General features: G+C 38.4%; 1 protein-coding gene across 1 annotated transcript; it reads left to right on the top strand.

The window, feature by feature from the left end:
* Window positions 1-2,997: 2,997 nt before the first annotated feature.
* On the top strand, window positions 2,998-4,590 carry LOC141686125 (uncharacterized). Its single transcript, XM_074491181.1, has 3 exons — window positions 2,998-3,230; window positions 3,297-3,483; window positions 3,823-4,590. The coding sequence occupies exons 1-3, from the start codon at window positions 2,998-3,000 to the stop codon at window positions 4,588-4,590; spliced, it is 1,188 nt and encodes a 395-aa protein (XP_074347282.1).
* The last annotated feature ends 13,412 nt before the right edge of the window (window positions 4,591-18,002 follow it).

The raw sequence follows: 18,002 nt of genomic DNA, 5'->3' as shown, positions 1-18,002 counted from the left end.
AATATTCAAACCATCCCGGGAGTAGGAACGTTCAACGTGGATGATCTCTTAGGCTGCTCAACCATCTTGAAGGAGGAAGGGTCACAACAACTGCGCAAGCCCCATCCCCCTTCTCTGCTGTTGTAAGGGAAGCGCATCTACCTATTGGATATAGGAACACGATCAATGACTTATGTTTTTATGGAAACTCTGACCCCTTGGAATTCTTGGGATGCTTCAACATTGAAATGGATGTATATCAGGTACCTGATTTAGCACGGTGTTGCCTATTGGCAGCCACTATTAGAGAAAGTGCTCAGCAATGGTTCCAGAAACTTGGCCAAGGAATTATCACGTAATCGGAACAAATGAAAACTTTGTTCTTGACTTAGTTCCAAGCTGCAGTGAAGTATACTCCGCCTATTACCACACTGGCATAAGTGAAATAGAAGGAGGGAGAAAGCTTGACTTTATACTTCAAAAGGTTCAACACAGAGTCTAACTTGGTGAGAGGTGCAACTAACGAGACACTGAAAATACTTCTTATAGCTGGTCTGCGCCTAGGAAAATATTTTTGGAAACACTTGCAAGCAAACGACCCTGTGTCGTTAGCTAACGTACTTGCGCAGGCTAAGTCCTTCAAGGAAATTGAGCAATCGCTTCCTGAGATCAAAAAGAATGATAACACCAACAACTCAAAGGGGCGAACTAAGAAGAGAGATAGGTCTACGAGTCCAGAGTATCGACGTAATGCTCGGAGTCCTAACAGGGTAAATACCATGAGCATGCAGAGAGAGTAGAGTCCACCATCGAATTATGAAAAGAGGGTAAGCAACTATACTCCTTTGGAGGCATCCATTGATCACATCTTTGAAGTGAACAAGGATATGGGAATCTTCAAGAAACCGGAATGCTTAACCTCATGGCAGAGTAGAGACAAGAAAAAATATTTTTAATACCATGAGTCTGCCGGTCACGATACCCATGCATGTCGTCACCTAAAAGATGAAATTGAAGAGTTGATCAAAACTGGGTATCTGGGAGAGTGGATTGACAAGGTGAAGCAACGCAGAGGAAATGATGACAAGGGGAAAGATGAAAGGCATCCCCCACAAGCAGACATTGATGAGAAGCTAATAGATGTCAAGTTCCAAAAAGCTGGAAGTATTAGGGCAATTTTCAGGGACATCCTTTTATCGGTGATAGTAAGCGGGCATTGGAGAGGAACGCTAGAGAGGCACGACATCAAGCACTCACCAACATGCATTGATTGGAGGATTGACCTCCAAAAATATTCAAAAGGGAGTCTGCTGATATTATGTTTAGGGAAAAAGAGTCAAGATGGGTGCATCATCCTCATAATGATGCATGGTGATAACTATGATCATTGGGACGATGAATGTGCATCGGGTCTTCCTGGACAATGGAAGCTCTGCGAACATCTTGTACTATAGCACGTACAAGAAATTGGGTTTCCCAGATAGTTATATGAATTTTGAAGTTGCGAATGTCTACGGTTTTACTGAAGAAGCAGTAAGGGTTATGGGTTCGATCAGACTTCCTGTCACACTTGGAGAAAGAGCTCTGTTTGTTATTCAAATGATAGAATTCAAGGTTTTGGATCAAGAATTTGTGCATAATATGCTGGTAGGCAGACCTTGATTATGATCCTTCAGAGTGATAACCTCGATATATCACTTAATGATAAAATTCCTTACGCCTAACGGAGTGGGCAGCCCGAGGGGATCACAATACGAATCATGTGACTGTTACCACAAGGCCGTTAAAGAATTCTGCAGGAGAAGGTATGAAGGAAAGGGCCTTCCTAAAGAGGATGTGACGGATATCCAAGTGAAGACAAATAGAGATGTGCATGCCCATTATTTTGTGGAGGACCCGGAGGAAGAAGAAACTCGTGTGACAAATACCTCTGCTTTGGTGCTGGGGAATGTTTCGAGAATTCGTATTGTGGAAGAAGTCATGGTGCATCATGAAGGAGATACTGTGCAGAGAGAAGTTAATGAAGAATGGAGTGAAACTTTTCAAAACTTAAAAATTAACCCCAAGGTGGATGCTCCTCAAAGGGAGGACGAGCCCTTGGAGAGTGAAAATGTGCATGAGGTTGATGCTCCTCAAAAGAAGAACACGCCCTCCATGTTTGCAATGTCAAAGAATCATGTTCCTCTGATTAATAACGCACCCTCTACATCTGCAATGTGTGAAACTTTTCCTTGTCCCGGGGTGGATGCTCCTACTTGTAAGGACGCGCCCTCACATACAAGAATGGAGGTGGAAGACCCCTGGGACTTTGATTTCGATCTATATCCAAGGATCCCTATGCCTTCTGAGAAAACAGGGCCAGCTGAGGACACGATATCTATCCCTATTGATAAGGATGATCCAAGCAAGATATTGAAGGTGGGATCTTAGTTAAGTTTCGAGACGAGAGAAAGGCTCACCCATTGTTTGATAAAGAATCTTGATGTCTTTGCATGGAGTCATTCAGACATGGTTGGGATTGACCCGGGAGTGATGTGTCATCGTTTGAACATCTTCTCTAATTGCACGGGCATATGACAAAAGCGTCACCCGGTGAGCGGGGAGAGGGCGACATTATTAAAAGAAGAGGTAGATCGACTGTTGGAACTTGGGCTAATCAAGGAATCATTCTACCCTGAGTGGCTCGCAAATCCGGTGCTTGTGAAAAAACCAAATGGGAAGTGGAGGATGTGTGTAGATTTCACAGATCTGAACAAAGCTTTCCTGAAGGATAGTTTTCCACTCCCACGGATTGATCAGTTGGTCGATGTAACAACGGGGCATGCCCTATTAAGATTCATGGATGTATACTCCGGTTATAATCAAATTCTGATGTACGGCCATGATCGGGAATATAAATCCTTCATCACTGATAGGGGGTTGTATTGCTACATAGGGATGCCATTCGGATTAATCAACACAGGCGCGACCTACTAGCGGTTGGTGAACATGATGTGCAAAAATCAGACTGGAAGGACCATGGAGGTATATATAGATGACATGCTGGTCAAATTAAAGGAGGCAAATGACCATGTCAAGCATCTGATGGAAATGTTTAACATCCTAAGGAGGTTTCGCATAAAGTTAACCCCGCAAAAATGTGTGTTCGGTGTTGAGAAGTTTCTTGGATTCATTGTCAATCATAGGGGGATTGAAGCCAACCCTGCCAAAATTCAGGCTTTACTAGACATGAAATCTTCCACAAGTGTGAAGCAAGTACAAAGCTTAACTGGAAAGATTGCTGCATTAAATTGATTTATGTCCAAATCATCAAACAGATGTAAAGAATTTTTCAAGGAAATTAAAGTGGCAAGGAAAGATTTTGTATGGACCTTGGAATGTGAAAAGGATTTTAGAAAGATCAAGGAGCAGCTGGGGAACCCTCCCATGTTATCAAAGCCGTTGGATGGGGAATCTTTGATTCTATATTTGGCAGTATCGGAGTATTCGATTAGTGCAGTGCTGGTGAGAGAAGAGGAAGGACAACAATCACCAGTATATTATGTAAGTAAGAGGCTGCATGATGCGGAGACTCGGTACACAGCATGGAAAAATTGGTTTATACGCTAATACTTGTATCATAGAAGCCGCGCGCATATTTTTAGGCTCATAGAGTTGAAGTCCATACAACATATCATTTGCGACAAGTTCTTCATAAGCCAGAGTCGTCAGGCAGAATTTTGAAGTGGGCTGTAGAGTTGGGGCAGTTTGATCTGGAATACATTCCGCGCACGGCAATTAAAGGACAAGCTCTGGTTGACTTCTTACTAGAATTTGATTCTGAGAATGATGATAAGTCTCTAGTGGTGTTACATCCGCCATTTTCATGAAGAAGTTTTGGACCTATTACAAAAGGAGGAGCTTTCGCATCCTTGGTGGATTCTACATGTGGATGAATCAGTTAATAACGGAGGAGCAGGCGCATGCATAGTACTTGTGTCTCCGGAAGGCCATCATCTGATGAGTGCAATCCACTTTAAGTTCTATGCTACAAAAAATGACGTGGAATATGAAGCGTTGATCAATAGCCTGAAGATTACCCTGGAGATGGGAGTTCTGAATCTAATTGTGAAAAGTAATTCACAGTTGGTAGTAAATCAAGTAAATGAGGGGTTTCAAGCTCGAGGACCGCGAATGAAATTATACTTGAGATGCACGCAACGGCTGCTTAAAAAATTCAAGGAAGTTAGGTGGGAATGTTTAACACGAGAAAAAAATAGTAATGTAGATGCTTTGGCCAAAATGGGATCTCAGCAGGAAGCTGTTTTGTTGGGATCTATACCTTTGGATATCCAGGAGATCCCTAGCATCCCAGAGGTAGAGGTAATGCAGATAGAGGAAGCTCCCGAAGAAACGTGGATGACGCCTATTATTGCCTACATTAATAAGGGAATACTCCCTGAAGACAAATTCAAAGCTCGGCGACTCCGCTACCAGGCCGCGCGGTATGTGGTATATGATGGAGTTTTGTATAAGAGAGGCTTCAATCAACTGCTGCTCAGATGTGTTGATGAGAAAGAAGGAAACTATATTTTGAGGGAAGTACATGATGGAATTTGTGACAATCACTAGGGGGTAGCTCGTTGGCAATGAAGGTTCTCTGCCAAGACTATTACTGGCCAACGATGAAGGAGGATGCTACCAACTTTGTTAGAGCATGTGATCACTGTCAATGTTTTGTGAACTACTCATCTATGCCAGCAACACTTTTGACATCTATGATGAGTCTGTGGCCGTTTTCCATGTGTGGAATTGATCTCATTGGAGAATTGCCAAAAGTTAAAGGAGATGTTAAGTATGCATTAGTTACAGTTGACTACTTCACTAAATGGGTCGAGGCCATGTCGTTAGCTACCATCACTGCCAAGAAGATCAGAGATTTTGTATTTAACTCCATTATATTCAGATTTTGGATCCCTTACAAGTTTGTCTCTAACAATGGAAAGCGGTTTGAAAGTAAGGAGTTGCGGCAACTATGTGAGGATCTGAAGATTAAGAAAGAATTTGTGGTGATGTATCATCCGCAGAGCAATGGACAAACTGAGGCAATTAATAAGATAATCAAGCATCCTCTCAAAACCAAGTTGGAGGAACACAAAGGAAACTGGCCTGAAAAACTCCCAAAGGTGTTGTGGTCTTACAACACGATTCCGAGGTCTACTACGGGAGAATCTCCATTTATGCTCACTTATGGGTACGAGGCTATGATTTCCATGGAAGTTGGTTTGGGATCCCTTCGCAGATATCATTATGCAGAAGAAGATGCAGAAGTTAACCAGAGGCTTCATTTGGATCTTTTGGAAGAAACAAGGGAGAACTCTCAGTTAGAGCTTGCGGCATATCAACAGCGTGCCGCAAGGTACTATAACAAGAAAGTAAAGGGACAACTGCTGAAGGTAGGAGATTTGGTGCTCAGGAAGGTGATGCCGAACATAGGGAATCCGCATCATGGAGTGTTTGGAGCTAATTGGGAAGGACCATACAAAATAAATGCAATCTTGTGGAAGGAGGATATAACACCTTGAAGACATGGAAGGAAAGCTTGTTCCGCGAGCATGGAATACGGAGCACCTCCGAAGGTATTATCAGTAAGGTGCGGTTGTGGCACCTTACATATTATTATTTATATTTTCAGTTGATTTAAGTCGGGTTGTGCCCGAATCGTAGACTAGAAGCAATAAAATTCCTACTAGACTAGAGGGTAGTGCATGTACTATCCTACGTTAGAACTAGTTCAAGGATCGTATTTTTGAATAAATTCCCCATAGAGCATAGTAGTCAGGTGACCGGTGCACTTTTGATACTGGAGCGCATTATTTAATAAAGACTTTGAAATTCAAATTTTTTTATCATTTCTTAACAAATGTGCAATGGGTATGAAAATGTTTCAGGGTGCGTCCACAAAGGACAACGCGTCCCAAATACAGCTTGCTTGATATCATGAAATCATACCCCTTATGGTTTAAAAGATAGTTGCAATTTAGAGAAAGGAAGGGGTATATGGATGCTTCCTAAGCAGAGGACGCGCCCAAAGTAACATGGTTTCCATATCCTTACTTGCAACATTATAACATAAACGAATGAGGTTGATGCTCCCACAAACGGGACGCGCCCTCCTAGTACAATGTTTGCTTCACAGAGTTGAAGTAATTTTATGTTTAAAATGTGACTAATAATATGAAGTTGAGATAACTTCATATCCCTAAAAGGGAGACCTTGGAACCAAGACGCGTCCAAAAGGAGAAGACGCGCCCAGTATCTAGAGACCAGTGAATGCGAACTAATTTTAGGGAAGATTAGATGGGCATAGATAATACAACTTACTTCATTAATAAAGGTGGACGCGCCTAGGCATAAGGACGCGCCCCAATGATATCAAGGGTTATCAAGAGGTCCACTTTACAGGGTGAGGATATGTCCTCCAGAATGATAAGATAAAAGAAACTAGAAATCATGTCTTGCCAATGTGGTAGACGCTCCCAGGAGAGATGACGTGTCCTCATAGTGCATTAAATTAATATCTCAAACATTTGTGTAAGAACAGAGTAAGGGTAGTTGAAGATATGGAAAATCAAACCATCGCACTTGGAATAATTTAAGGTACATAGAGTTATCATCCAACAAATTGGAAATAGTTAGGAAATAATAAGACAAGCAAGGCTTAAAGGTACCTGCACCCTGAAAGTTGTTACAGAAAATTCATAAATAAAATAGAGACGCGTCCTAAGAGGGGGCGCGTCCTACTGCTTATCTTGGTCTTTTGGAGGAGATTGTTCTTGGAGAGGTGAAGGTGCTGGAGACGCGTTCTCCTCCTCTAATCCAAGAATGATTCTTTTGTTCTTGATAGAGTCTGTAGCCCTAACCTTGAAATCATTTACCCATTTCTGGGTTTCTTTATCAAACTTAGAAAAGGTGTATTCTGGATCATTTGCAATGAAACCAGAACACCATTCCTCAAAACCGGCTATAAATCTAGCCTGATGCACTAACTTCTTCTCCTCCTTCCAACCATGGACTTTATCATCATTCATAATATCCAGGTCCGGTTGCATTTTGGAGTTTGCAGCAACTACTTCATCAACAGCTTTTTCCATAGCAGTGACGTGCCCATTAAGACGTGCCTTCTCTAATTGCAATTCAAGAATTTCTGCATCCTTTTCCTGGGTGAGGAGTGTGATGCTTTTCTCCAGGGATTTGATTTTATCTTCAGTTTTTCTTTTTGTATTATCAGTAGCAGCTAGGCGCGCCCTCAATCTGGCAGCCATGTTGGCATTATGCCTTGTGTGAAGGTGAAGCTCAGCTGCGACCTTCACCGTTGCTTGTTCAGTTTTTTCCTCTGTTTTGAAAGTCCGCCCTTTCACCTCCTCTTCAGAGAAAAATCCAGAGGAGGACGTGCCCAAGTATCTGAGAACAAATGATTAATCATTTGGGACAGTTTTTTGGCGCTTAGAGGGAGCATCCTCTTTGTCTGATATGTCCACCAAGGTGGTGTCAATGATTTTGGGAGGAGGTGAAGGACCGCAGTAGTAAGGGGTCTTTTGTTTTTGGATCATTTTTTGAACCCAGGAGCTTGGTCCTGCCAGCTTTCTGCTTCTTGGAAGCACCAATGGCAAAGCCCTTGGGGAGAGAAGTCATATCTGCAAAGAAACAAGGTAAAAAGTTAGAAAAATGACGTGTCTAAAAGGGGAGACGCGCCCAACAGTTGTTAACTTAAACTTGAGAATTATTATAGAAGCAGTTAAAAGAACGTGCCCAATAGTTGAGGACGCATCCAAGAAGAACTCAATAAATATATAACAATATACGACATCATGATTACAAGCAAGAGAAAATTAGAAAAAAAAATTAAAGGGTGGGGGTATTGGCTAGGCATGTATGGAGAATAATATAAGTAAAAGATGTTAAACAGGACGCGTCTCAAAGCAAAGAGAAGGAAACACAAAAAGCTATGATCAACATATCGCGTCCTATGGGTCATGACGTGCCCTATGAGAACTATAAATGCATATACATAAATACAAAGAATGGAAAGCAAGTAATGTGTGTCATATATGAAGCGTTCATTGTGAGAGAACGCGTCCTAGTATTGTCAATCTTACCTTGTTCCAAATCCATTTTTCTATTGATGTCAATTTGAACCAACTCATTGACATCGAATCCCTTAGCTTTTTTAGAACCAGTTGGAATGGGTTTTCCACTTACAAATTCTCTGTATTTGCAGAGAGATCCTACCCTTTTGGAAAGGGTACCCACTCTCTTCAAGTTAGCCTCCGTGATCATGTCTCTGAGGTTGAATTTTTCTCAGCATACATCAAGACTTGCTCAGTTCTCTTCTTCTTTTTTCCTGCCAGTTCCTTCTGGGTTCTTTTAACTAAAAGAGAAGAAGGTGTCAGAGAAAGAAGTGGGGGGTTTTTACAGCCTAAAAGTTAGATAGGACGCGCCCACATACAAGGACGAGTCATAAAATACCTGGATCTAAGTTGAAACGAACACGAGCCCTTTTCACATCGTAGAGATAGAAAAATGGTTCCTTCTATTCTCGTTCATGGCTAATCTTGCCTTCATTAAAACCTTTATTTTTGAGCCATTTATTGACAACAAGGAAATGATATTATGGGAAAGATTTTCTGATACTGCAGAAATATGAGAATTCCTTCATGGAGGGCGCGCCTAGTTTACAGTCGTGGTACATAATGTAAAGAGCCCATACTAGTTTGTAGGAGTTTGAGAAAAGTTGAACTGGAGCTACATCATACTATCTTAAAATCTTTTTGATGTACGGGTGCAAAGGCGCACACACGCCAAGAGAGATCAGTTTGGGAGTAAGCACCATCCTGGAAATTCTCAAGTTCTCTATGTTAAAGATGTGCGGCCTCATCCTGTAAAGAGGACACGCCCAGATTCCTTCCATGTCGTAGTACTCCACGTGCTATGTAATTTTCAAGTTAGTGGATGTGGAGTTAAGGCCAACACAGGCAAGTTTGTTTTCTTTCTTCATCCACACGTTTTTCTCAGCTTCAGGAAGGCTCTCAAGTTCCTTCCAGTCAAAATCCAATGCCACATCCAATGGTTCCCAGTGTTCAGGTGGGGGATCATATTTCTAAGGAGAAATGAGGTATTTATTAGGTTCAGGTGCCCTCTTTTCAAAGTCACTTTCATCATGAGGAGATGACGCGCCCTCTTCTGGCTGAATGTCTTCGCCCCTAGACGCGTCATAAGAAGGTGACGCGTCCTCATCAGAAACAATTGCATGACGCTGTGATTTATTTGAGGAAGGAATGATCTCATCATCGGTCTAATCTTCTATGGCCGAGTTAATTTTTGTCTGAGAATCTCTTTTGTGTTTTAGTCTCCTACTCCTTGCAATTAAAGGGATGTCATCCATGGGCTCGTTACTTGAGTTTGACATAATGAAGCTTTTGGACTTGAATTCCTCGAAGACGCGCATTTCCAACTCAAGGAATGAAGTAGTCCTATGGGACTCAGACAATTTAGGAATGAATTGAAGGAAATGGGAGGTGGAGAATAAATCCCAAGACGTGTATTGAAAGCCTTGAATGGATGAAATGGGGAAGATAAAGACGCGTCCTCCAGCTGAAAAAAGAAAGAAAAAGATGCTGAGGACGTCCATGGTTTAAAGAATAAAGATACGAGATGAGGATTATTAGAAAGACAGACACAATAAGGTATGTGAGCGAGAAATTAAAAATCTCCTGCAAGAAAACGCGGCTTACACGTCCAACGTAGGCTAAGAATCAGTTAAAAGAAAATAAAGCAGATGACGCGTCCTAGACTAAAGACGCGTCCATGGTATTTTCATTGCAACAAAATAGCCATTATCTATAAGAATATACAACAAGCAAGTAATAGGACGCGTCCTGGGGATTAGACGCGTCAAGGCTGGTAGCTCGAGTGGAATACCAATCGATTACAATCGATTTGGGGCAAAATTTATGTAACCCTTGAAACATGTAATTGAAGATCAAATGAGAAAAATATAGCATATTTACGGATATATACACAGATGCATACGATTTTACAATGAAGAACAGTTGAATAAAAGTAAAGAATACGAACGGTTTTTCTTATTACAAATGATTTAATTGATGGAATGAAGAATTGAAAAGAGATTCACATACCTTTTGAGTTGAGGAGTCGATTGAGTGGAAGAAATTAGAAAATGGATGGTTGAAATGCCAGATTTTTGAACCTTGAAGCTCTACTTCGGTGACGGCGACGACGGTTTTGAAAGAGAAGAAAGTAAAATTGATTTTTTATTTTATGAGGGAGTATTTATAGGGAAGAAGTAATGATGACGTGTAGGACAACTATAGTGCAACATCTATAAAGCGGTTAATTTCTAGAAAATACATGTACAGAATAATGACGCACCCATGGCCCAAGACTCGTTCTAAAGCTTGAAAGAACGAAGTCCAAATTTTCACTTATGATTGTGAAAGGTGAAATTCTAATCTTGTTTTCAACAATGTTTGGTGTCACGCCCTCAATCTCGTGGTTAGAAAATGAGGACCCACACTATTAAACTAATATAACAACAGCAGATATAATAAACCCTGATTAAATAATAACAGGATCTAAACAGGATTAAGTTTGAGATAAGATTATAACTACCAACCAGAATAAATATATTACAATCCAAAATATAATAAAATTCAAATTAATTCAATTCAGACATGGAACCGACAGATAACCTATTGTTTCTGAACCAACTTGAAAAGCCCTTCAAACTAACACGCTTGCTCACACACATAATAGCTACCTGCTCTGACATCTAGAAACCTACAACCCGGTAGGGACCACCAGGAACGCTCTTGCGAGCGGTGTGCCTAAGTCTGACCATCTTCTTGTTTAACTATCATGGTTAGATCAAAGCAAATAAATGAGCAAAGAAGCTAAGCAAGTAACTATATAAACAGTTCTATATCACAATATCAATATCAAAACTTGAGGCATTCGACACTCATTCTCTAGGTGGCAGTTTTCTGTGATTGGCTAAGTAAAGGTAATAAAAAGGTTTCGGGCTTTCAGGATTTAAGGTTCAAGATTGGAAGAAAGCCGACATTCATCATAAATCATTAGCAGGATTACAAAGGAGTTTCTCGATTGAAAGAAGCTATTAATCGAGCTTCAAGATTCAACAACTAATTAAATTGACAGAGTTCGCAGATTTCATAACTTTAACGAAAATACAAATCATTTTATTTTTTCTTATTAAAAGAAGCAAACAGCTTAAGAAATTATAACATATTCTCTTTTACAAAACATAAAAGAACCCTTATTGGAATATCCATATTTTAAAAATAATGCGGGTGATCAGCCCGTACCGACCTCCATCTGGTCGTTATGGTACATATGGCATTATTTTAGCCTTATTTTGGACTAGTCCCGCTAGCCTCTTATATGACTGGACTAGTCCCACTAGTCTCTTACATCTCTATCCAATCCATCAGGAATTAATTTGGAAAACCTTTTTTTTGGAAATGGGAAAAGTTGACTAAGTTCATTTTATCATTACCAAGAATATGAAATCATTCGGACTCATTCAAGTCGAAAATCATTCTTAAATTCAATTCAAGATTTCAAGGAAAGTGAACGAATCGAAAGTAAACAAGGATCAATACTAAAGATCTTGATCAAAGGATAAAGAAGGTATACTAGTTCGTAAACACGATAGTTCTAAAGATCAGCACATAACAAGGTATAGGAGTTGTCGAAGAATCCAGGTGAATCAAGACATTACGTAAGGAGGTTCATAAATGTTCTCTTAGGTTTACGAGATTAAAAGATAACAAAGTAATGAAGCAAGGTAATAAGTATCAGGATCAATAGGGTTACTATAAAGGATCAATAGGGATTGATAACAAGTTATTACAAAGAACAAAATCAGGGTTTCTCAAAAATCAATAACAGGCTTATCATAAACATTATAAGTATTCACTACTTTATCATGGCATTGATAATATCCTCTCTATAATAGAATCATAAGAGAAGGCAGAGTTACTTGCCTTAAATTGCTTTCCTGCTTAACGGGTACTGAGCTACTACCACCTAAGATTTCCTTCCCTTTTCTAGCCTGAATGTCTCCGTTATCCGAATCTACAATCCAAAACAGAATCCCTAATTAGCAACTTACTCAGCACTTGACGTTTCTCAAAACGCCTAACGATTACCCCAATTCGTTATAACACTTCACTTATATACTCGAGTGTAATCACAAAATACTCACATAGCACATAGTAGCATATACTTATATACTTAAATTCTATACCTTAGCAAACAATCGCGATTCGTATAAGTCGATAACAAAAAAACTCATTCCTTTCTTTTTAATCCAAAAATTCGAACCAAAACAATGGGATCAAATCAAAAATTTAACATGCAAATGTCCTTTGTTTTATAAAATCTCAATCCAATTATTCCTATATCACTTAAACATCAATTACCTTTGGTAAGCAACTCTTTCCCCCTTTTATTAGTAAAAATTCGAACCTAACACCATAACAAAACCAAATAAAATCATATGAAACCATTTAGAATTAACATACATACTACTAAACATTAACTATCTTTAAAAATCATTTCCCCTTACGATTTTTATCAAAAAATCGAACCTAACATGTGCCAAAACCGAATGAACCCTTGGAAATCAACATGCAATGATTTTAATAACATGCATAAAGGTTTTGGTGAAATGCATCCACTTTTATCCATCTAAACACATAATCATCTACCAATAATTCTTATACCCAAACTTTTAAACATTAAATCTTGATTTAAAACCAAATCCTCAAATAATCATGTAATCTATATCACATTATGTTTATACTAAATCACTTTGAAAATCACATTTTTACAACCCACCGGCTCTCATTTTATCACGACCGATGATGGTTAAACTCGAGGGTGCCCATGCACGTGTCTCCCTTCGAGTTTTGAACCTCGAAATCAAATAATCTAATGCACTATACTCTCTTATGATCATACACCAAGAAATTCTGTTTTCTTGGATATAATCAAAGAAATGATGTTGTGAAAACTTGCTTAAAAACTTATATGCAAAGAGTATATAGGTAGAGGATTAGTAAAGATAAAGATCAATGGCAAAATCATTGATTTCTAGCTAGTATTTGGGGTTGCATTTAGGAGAGAGAGAGAGAGAGAGAGAGAGAGAGAGAGAGAGCCGCGAGAGGGGAAGAAGAAAGAGGAGAAGAAAGTGGGGGGAGGTAGTATTTATAATGGAGTGGAGGGGCAATTTGGTAATTAGCAAAATCCCCTCTCTTCTTTCTTTTTCTTTTCTTTCTATTTTTGATTTACAACTAATTAAAATAATATAATTTATCTCCCCTTAATCACAACTAATTAAAATTTCCTTTTTATAAAAAATAAAATCACAAAACTAACTCCCTTTTATATTTTATAGAAATTATTGCACAAATGATTATTTATATGGGTTTTTTCAAATAACCTCAAATAATATAAATAAACTCCATAAAATCATTTTAAAATCTCAAATCATCAAAATAAATCCAACTATTATTTTTATAAATTCCCTTGAACTGTTTTAAAGACAATAAAGCAAATCTCGCACCTTGATCACATTTGTATAATTTTATAAAAGTGATTAAAGATCAATAAAATCCTTATAAAATTATTTGAAATACTACCGAGCGCAACACGCATACATCAAATATCATGCAGACACACAAGATCATCAAATATAATTCACATTCGTACTCTTAAACACTTTAATCCCTTTTTAATACGGGTTTCGTTCAACTTGATGGCCGGAAAACACAGTTTAATCCCTTAGCTGACTCATCAAACTGGAACGAATTACTTTACGTTCCCAGTTACTATTATACAACAATAACAATTAACCACAAAATCATTTAACCTTTTATTTATTGACATAAATTCACAACTACTGCACAAAACTATACATTATTCACTTAATCACGTCGCGAAATTTCTGGTCGCTACCCCCCTTAAAAGGATTCTGTCCTCAGAATCTAGTCTAAACAAATAGATGGAGATACTTCTCTCGCATTTCGCTTTTTAATTCCCAAGTTGATTCCTCTCTCTTAGGATTTCTCCACAAAACTCTAACCAAAGGCACAACTTTATTTTTAAGTGCTTTCTCTTTTCGATCTAGGATTCGCACGGGTTGTTCCACGTATGATAGATCTTACTGAATTTCCACTAATTCCAGTTCAATCACATGGCTAGCATCCGCATTATACCTTTTTAGAAGAGAGACGTGAAACACGTTATGAAGATGTTACATTTTTAGAGGTAACGCTAACTCGTATGCCACTTTTTCAACTTGCTTTAATACTTCGAATGGCCAAATATATCTGGGACTTAGCTTTCCTTTCTTTCCGAATATAGACGAACCTTTCCATGGGGATATCTTTAACAACACTTTGTCTCCAGGTTCGAATAGCACATCCTTTCGATTTCGGTCTACATACTTTCTTTATCGATCTTGAGTAGCTACCAACCTCTTTCAAATTGTTTCCACTTTCTCTTTCATTTGTTGCACTAGTTCTGGACCAATTAGTTTGTGTTCGCCAACCTAATCCCAATACGTAGGAGATCTACATTTCCTTCCATACAATTCCTCGTAAGGCGGCATTCCAATACTTGTGTGATTACTGTTATTGTAGGAAAATTCAATCAATAGTAAATGATCATCCCAATTTCCTTTAAAATCTAATGCACAGGTTCTCAACATATCCTCGAAGTGCTCATTTTCAACTTTGTTCCCAAATGATCATGAAATTGTCGCCAAAATCTCGAGTTGTATTTTGGATCTCGATCGGATACGATAGAACCTGGTACTCCATGACGCATTACGATTTCATTTAAGTACATTTTGACCAGCTTTTCTAATGAGAATCTTTCGTTAATAGGTAAAAAATGTGCTGACTTTGTCATTCGATCGACTATTACCCAAATCGCATCATGATTAGACTTGGTCTTTGGCAATCCTACCACAAAATCCATCGCGATATGCTCCCATTTCCATTCGGATATGTCTAGTGGCTAAAGCAATCCACTCGGCCGCTGATGTTCCGCTTTCACTCTTTGACACGTATAATATTTACTTATCTATTCCGTGATTTCCTTCTTCATGTTCGGCCACCAATAACTCTCTTTCAAATCCTAGTACATTTTCGTACTTCCAGGGTAAATCGAAAACCTCGAGTTATGCGCATAGTGCAAAATCTCGTGCTTTAGTTCCACAACATTAGGAATCCAAATACACGAGCCAACGCACTATATTCCTTTTTCATTCTTTTGAGCTCTTCACCTCTTCTCCTGTCAACTTATCTTTCTCATGGTTCATCACTTGTTCTAGGCAATATCGAATCTTTTCCAAAATTTCTGGTTGAAATGTCATCGCATACGTTGCTTCATTTAAAAGTTCTGGAACTTGTACCTCTATTTCCAAATTCTCAAATTCCTTGATCGATTTTTCAGACTAAGTTAACATATTCAATCTTTCCATGCGGCTTAGCGCGTCCGCAACAACGTTCGCCTTTTCGGGATGATAACTTATCGTACAGTCATAGTCTTTAATTAACTCCAACCTTTGCCTCATGTTCAATTCTTTATGCGTAAAGATGTACTTTAAGCTCTTGTGATCCGTCACATTTCTCCGTATAAATAGTGTCTCCAAATCTTAAGAGCAAACATTATTGCTGCTAATTCTGGATCATGCGTAGGATACTTCTGCTCGTGTGGCTTTAATTGCCTTGACGCGTATGCTATTACCTTTCCGTGTTGCATTAACACACAACCTAATCCTTTATACGAAGCATCGTTGTAGATTACAAACTCACCCTTCTCATCGGGTAGAACCAATACTGGTGTCGTTACTAACCTTCTCTTTAGTTCTTGAAAACTTTCCTCACCCTTATCCGTCCAAACAAACTTCTCATTATTTCTTGTAAATTTAGTCAATGGGACAGCAATCTTAGAAATATCTTGTATGAATCATCTATAATATCCCGTTAATCCAAGTAAACTTCTTACTTTCATGGGGGTCTTTGGCCTATCCCAATTCATCACAGCTTCAAAATTTTCGGGATCTACTATAACAACCCAAATCCGAGGTCAAGATTTGGTGTTACTAAACAATCTTTACATAAAATAAAGTAATAAATAAATAACCCCTTAAATTCGGATCGTTTACAGGTTATGGTATGAAATAAGAATCTAACCTTCTACAATTCGCAACAACTACAATACGAGTGTAAATATCTTTATGCTAATGCCCTTGTATTATTTTTATAACATCTTCGTCCTCTCGCAGCGGAGATCTCTCTAACTTCTGCTGTCTAACGAAAGCTATTCACTTTTATCCTTATCTGCTTCTGAGAGAAATAAAAATTTACAAAGCAAGAGTGAGCCAAAAATGCCCAGCAAGTATACTTCTGATGCAGCTTCAAAGGCTGATTTAAATGCATCTACATTCTGCTCCTCTTCAGGAGGAGGCACTGTGCTACCAACAGACGACCTACCAGTCTTGGATCTATGCCAAATCCAATCAATATACCCAAGACTAAAACCATTCTCGTAGAGATGACCCCTTATTACTTTGACCGGAAATTTTTTGAAATTAACACATTTACAGCAGGGGCAAGATATTTTTTTAGGATTTTTACAATTTTCTTCGGCGTAAATCAAAAACTTTTCAACCCCGACTTCATATTCCAACGAATCCCTCTCTTTTGAAATCCAATCTTTCTCCATATTCGTAGGATAACCTATTTCCTACCTAATTTCCATATCAAATATTTCAAAAAAACAACGTACAATTAGTAATATATATGTATTATTATGTATAATTACCGGCAAAGCAGAACACGACACTGATTGATTAAAATGATGAAACGAAACACAGAACAAAGCTGAGCACGCCACTAGACAATAAACATAGCAAATTAATATAATTTGTAATGAGCAGAATTAACCACCACCCGACGCCGATGCTCATAAAGAATTAGCTTCCATAGGCCAAGAAAACTCTATTCACATGCTAACTATCATTTCTCAAACAAGAATCAGAACTTTTAGTGGGTTTATTAAGTACTTGCTCAAAGATTACATTCCCAAACCAACCACTTCTGCTTTTCTAACTCCTCCCAGGTAACCCTTCTTCTCTACCAGGTAATTATTTTCTTTATAAGCACCATATGTATGTGTTGGTGAAGTGTTCTTTTATAAATTTTTTTATTCCAAGTATGACATCAAAAATCAAAGTTGATTTTTATTACTAAAAAGGTAATGTCATTATCCTTTTCAGTAATCTGCTTGTATCGATTTGGTAGTACAAGACAGGGCATGCATTTTAATATTTACATTATACTATCAATAGATGAAAGATGTTTACATTATACTATAAATTCAACACAGAACCATCTTCCTGTCATTTTATATGTAAAATATATGTTGTAACAACATATACAGAACAAAAAGCGAATTTCGTCTATCATCCCCTTACTATAAAATAATGTTTACATTATTTAACTGAAAATAACATGCATTTTCTAGAGAAAACAGAGAAAAGAGCAACAAAAATCCTATCATTTAAACAAAATAAAATAAACAAAGACACAGGCATAAGCAAATTAGGGTCTGCTATATGACAAATAACTAATATGTAACAAGCAACTCAAACAAGCAGATGCAGATAGTTTAAGCTTAAACTAATTAAAAATTAAAAAATTAGGGTTTCAAATTGAAACCCCCAATTCTGAAATTAGGTTTTAAAACTTACCTAATTCAAGCTTTAACCTCCAACTTAGCTTCAATCTCCGACTTGAACTACAACCTTAAACTCTGAGTTGAAATTCAACTCCGACTTTGACTTAATGCAATGAAACCCCCAAATCTACGAGAGCAATGAGGGAAATGAGAGCAACCTTGATGAGAGCAGCAAGGTGAAATCTACACAG

The sequence above is a fragment of the Apium graveolens genome, chromosome 9, assembly GCF_009905375.1.
Source record: "Apium graveolens cultivar Ventura chromosome 9, ASM990537v1, whole genome shotgun sequence".
NCBI lineage: Eukaryota > Viridiplantae > Streptophyta > Magnoliopsida > Apiales > Apiaceae > Apium > Apium graveolens.
Note: the sequence above shows the minus strand (reverse complement) of the source record. Positions and strands in the feature narration are given on the sequence as shown.

Excerpts from the sequence above, each read along its gene's own strand:
- LOC141686125 (XM_074491181.1), top strand. The coding sequence starts at position 2,998 with ATGGAGGTATATATAGATGACATGCTGGTCAAATTAAAGGAGGCAAAT. Across the intron at positions 3,231-3,296 it reads AAATCTTCCACAAGTGTGAA|ATGTAAAGAATTTTTCAAGG; the intron begins GCAAGTACAAAG and ends ATCATCAAACAG. Across the intron at positions 3,484-3,822 it reads ATTCGATTAGTGCAGTGCTG|TGGTGTTACATCCGCCATTT; the intron begins GTGAGAGAAGAG and ends ATAAGTCTCTAG.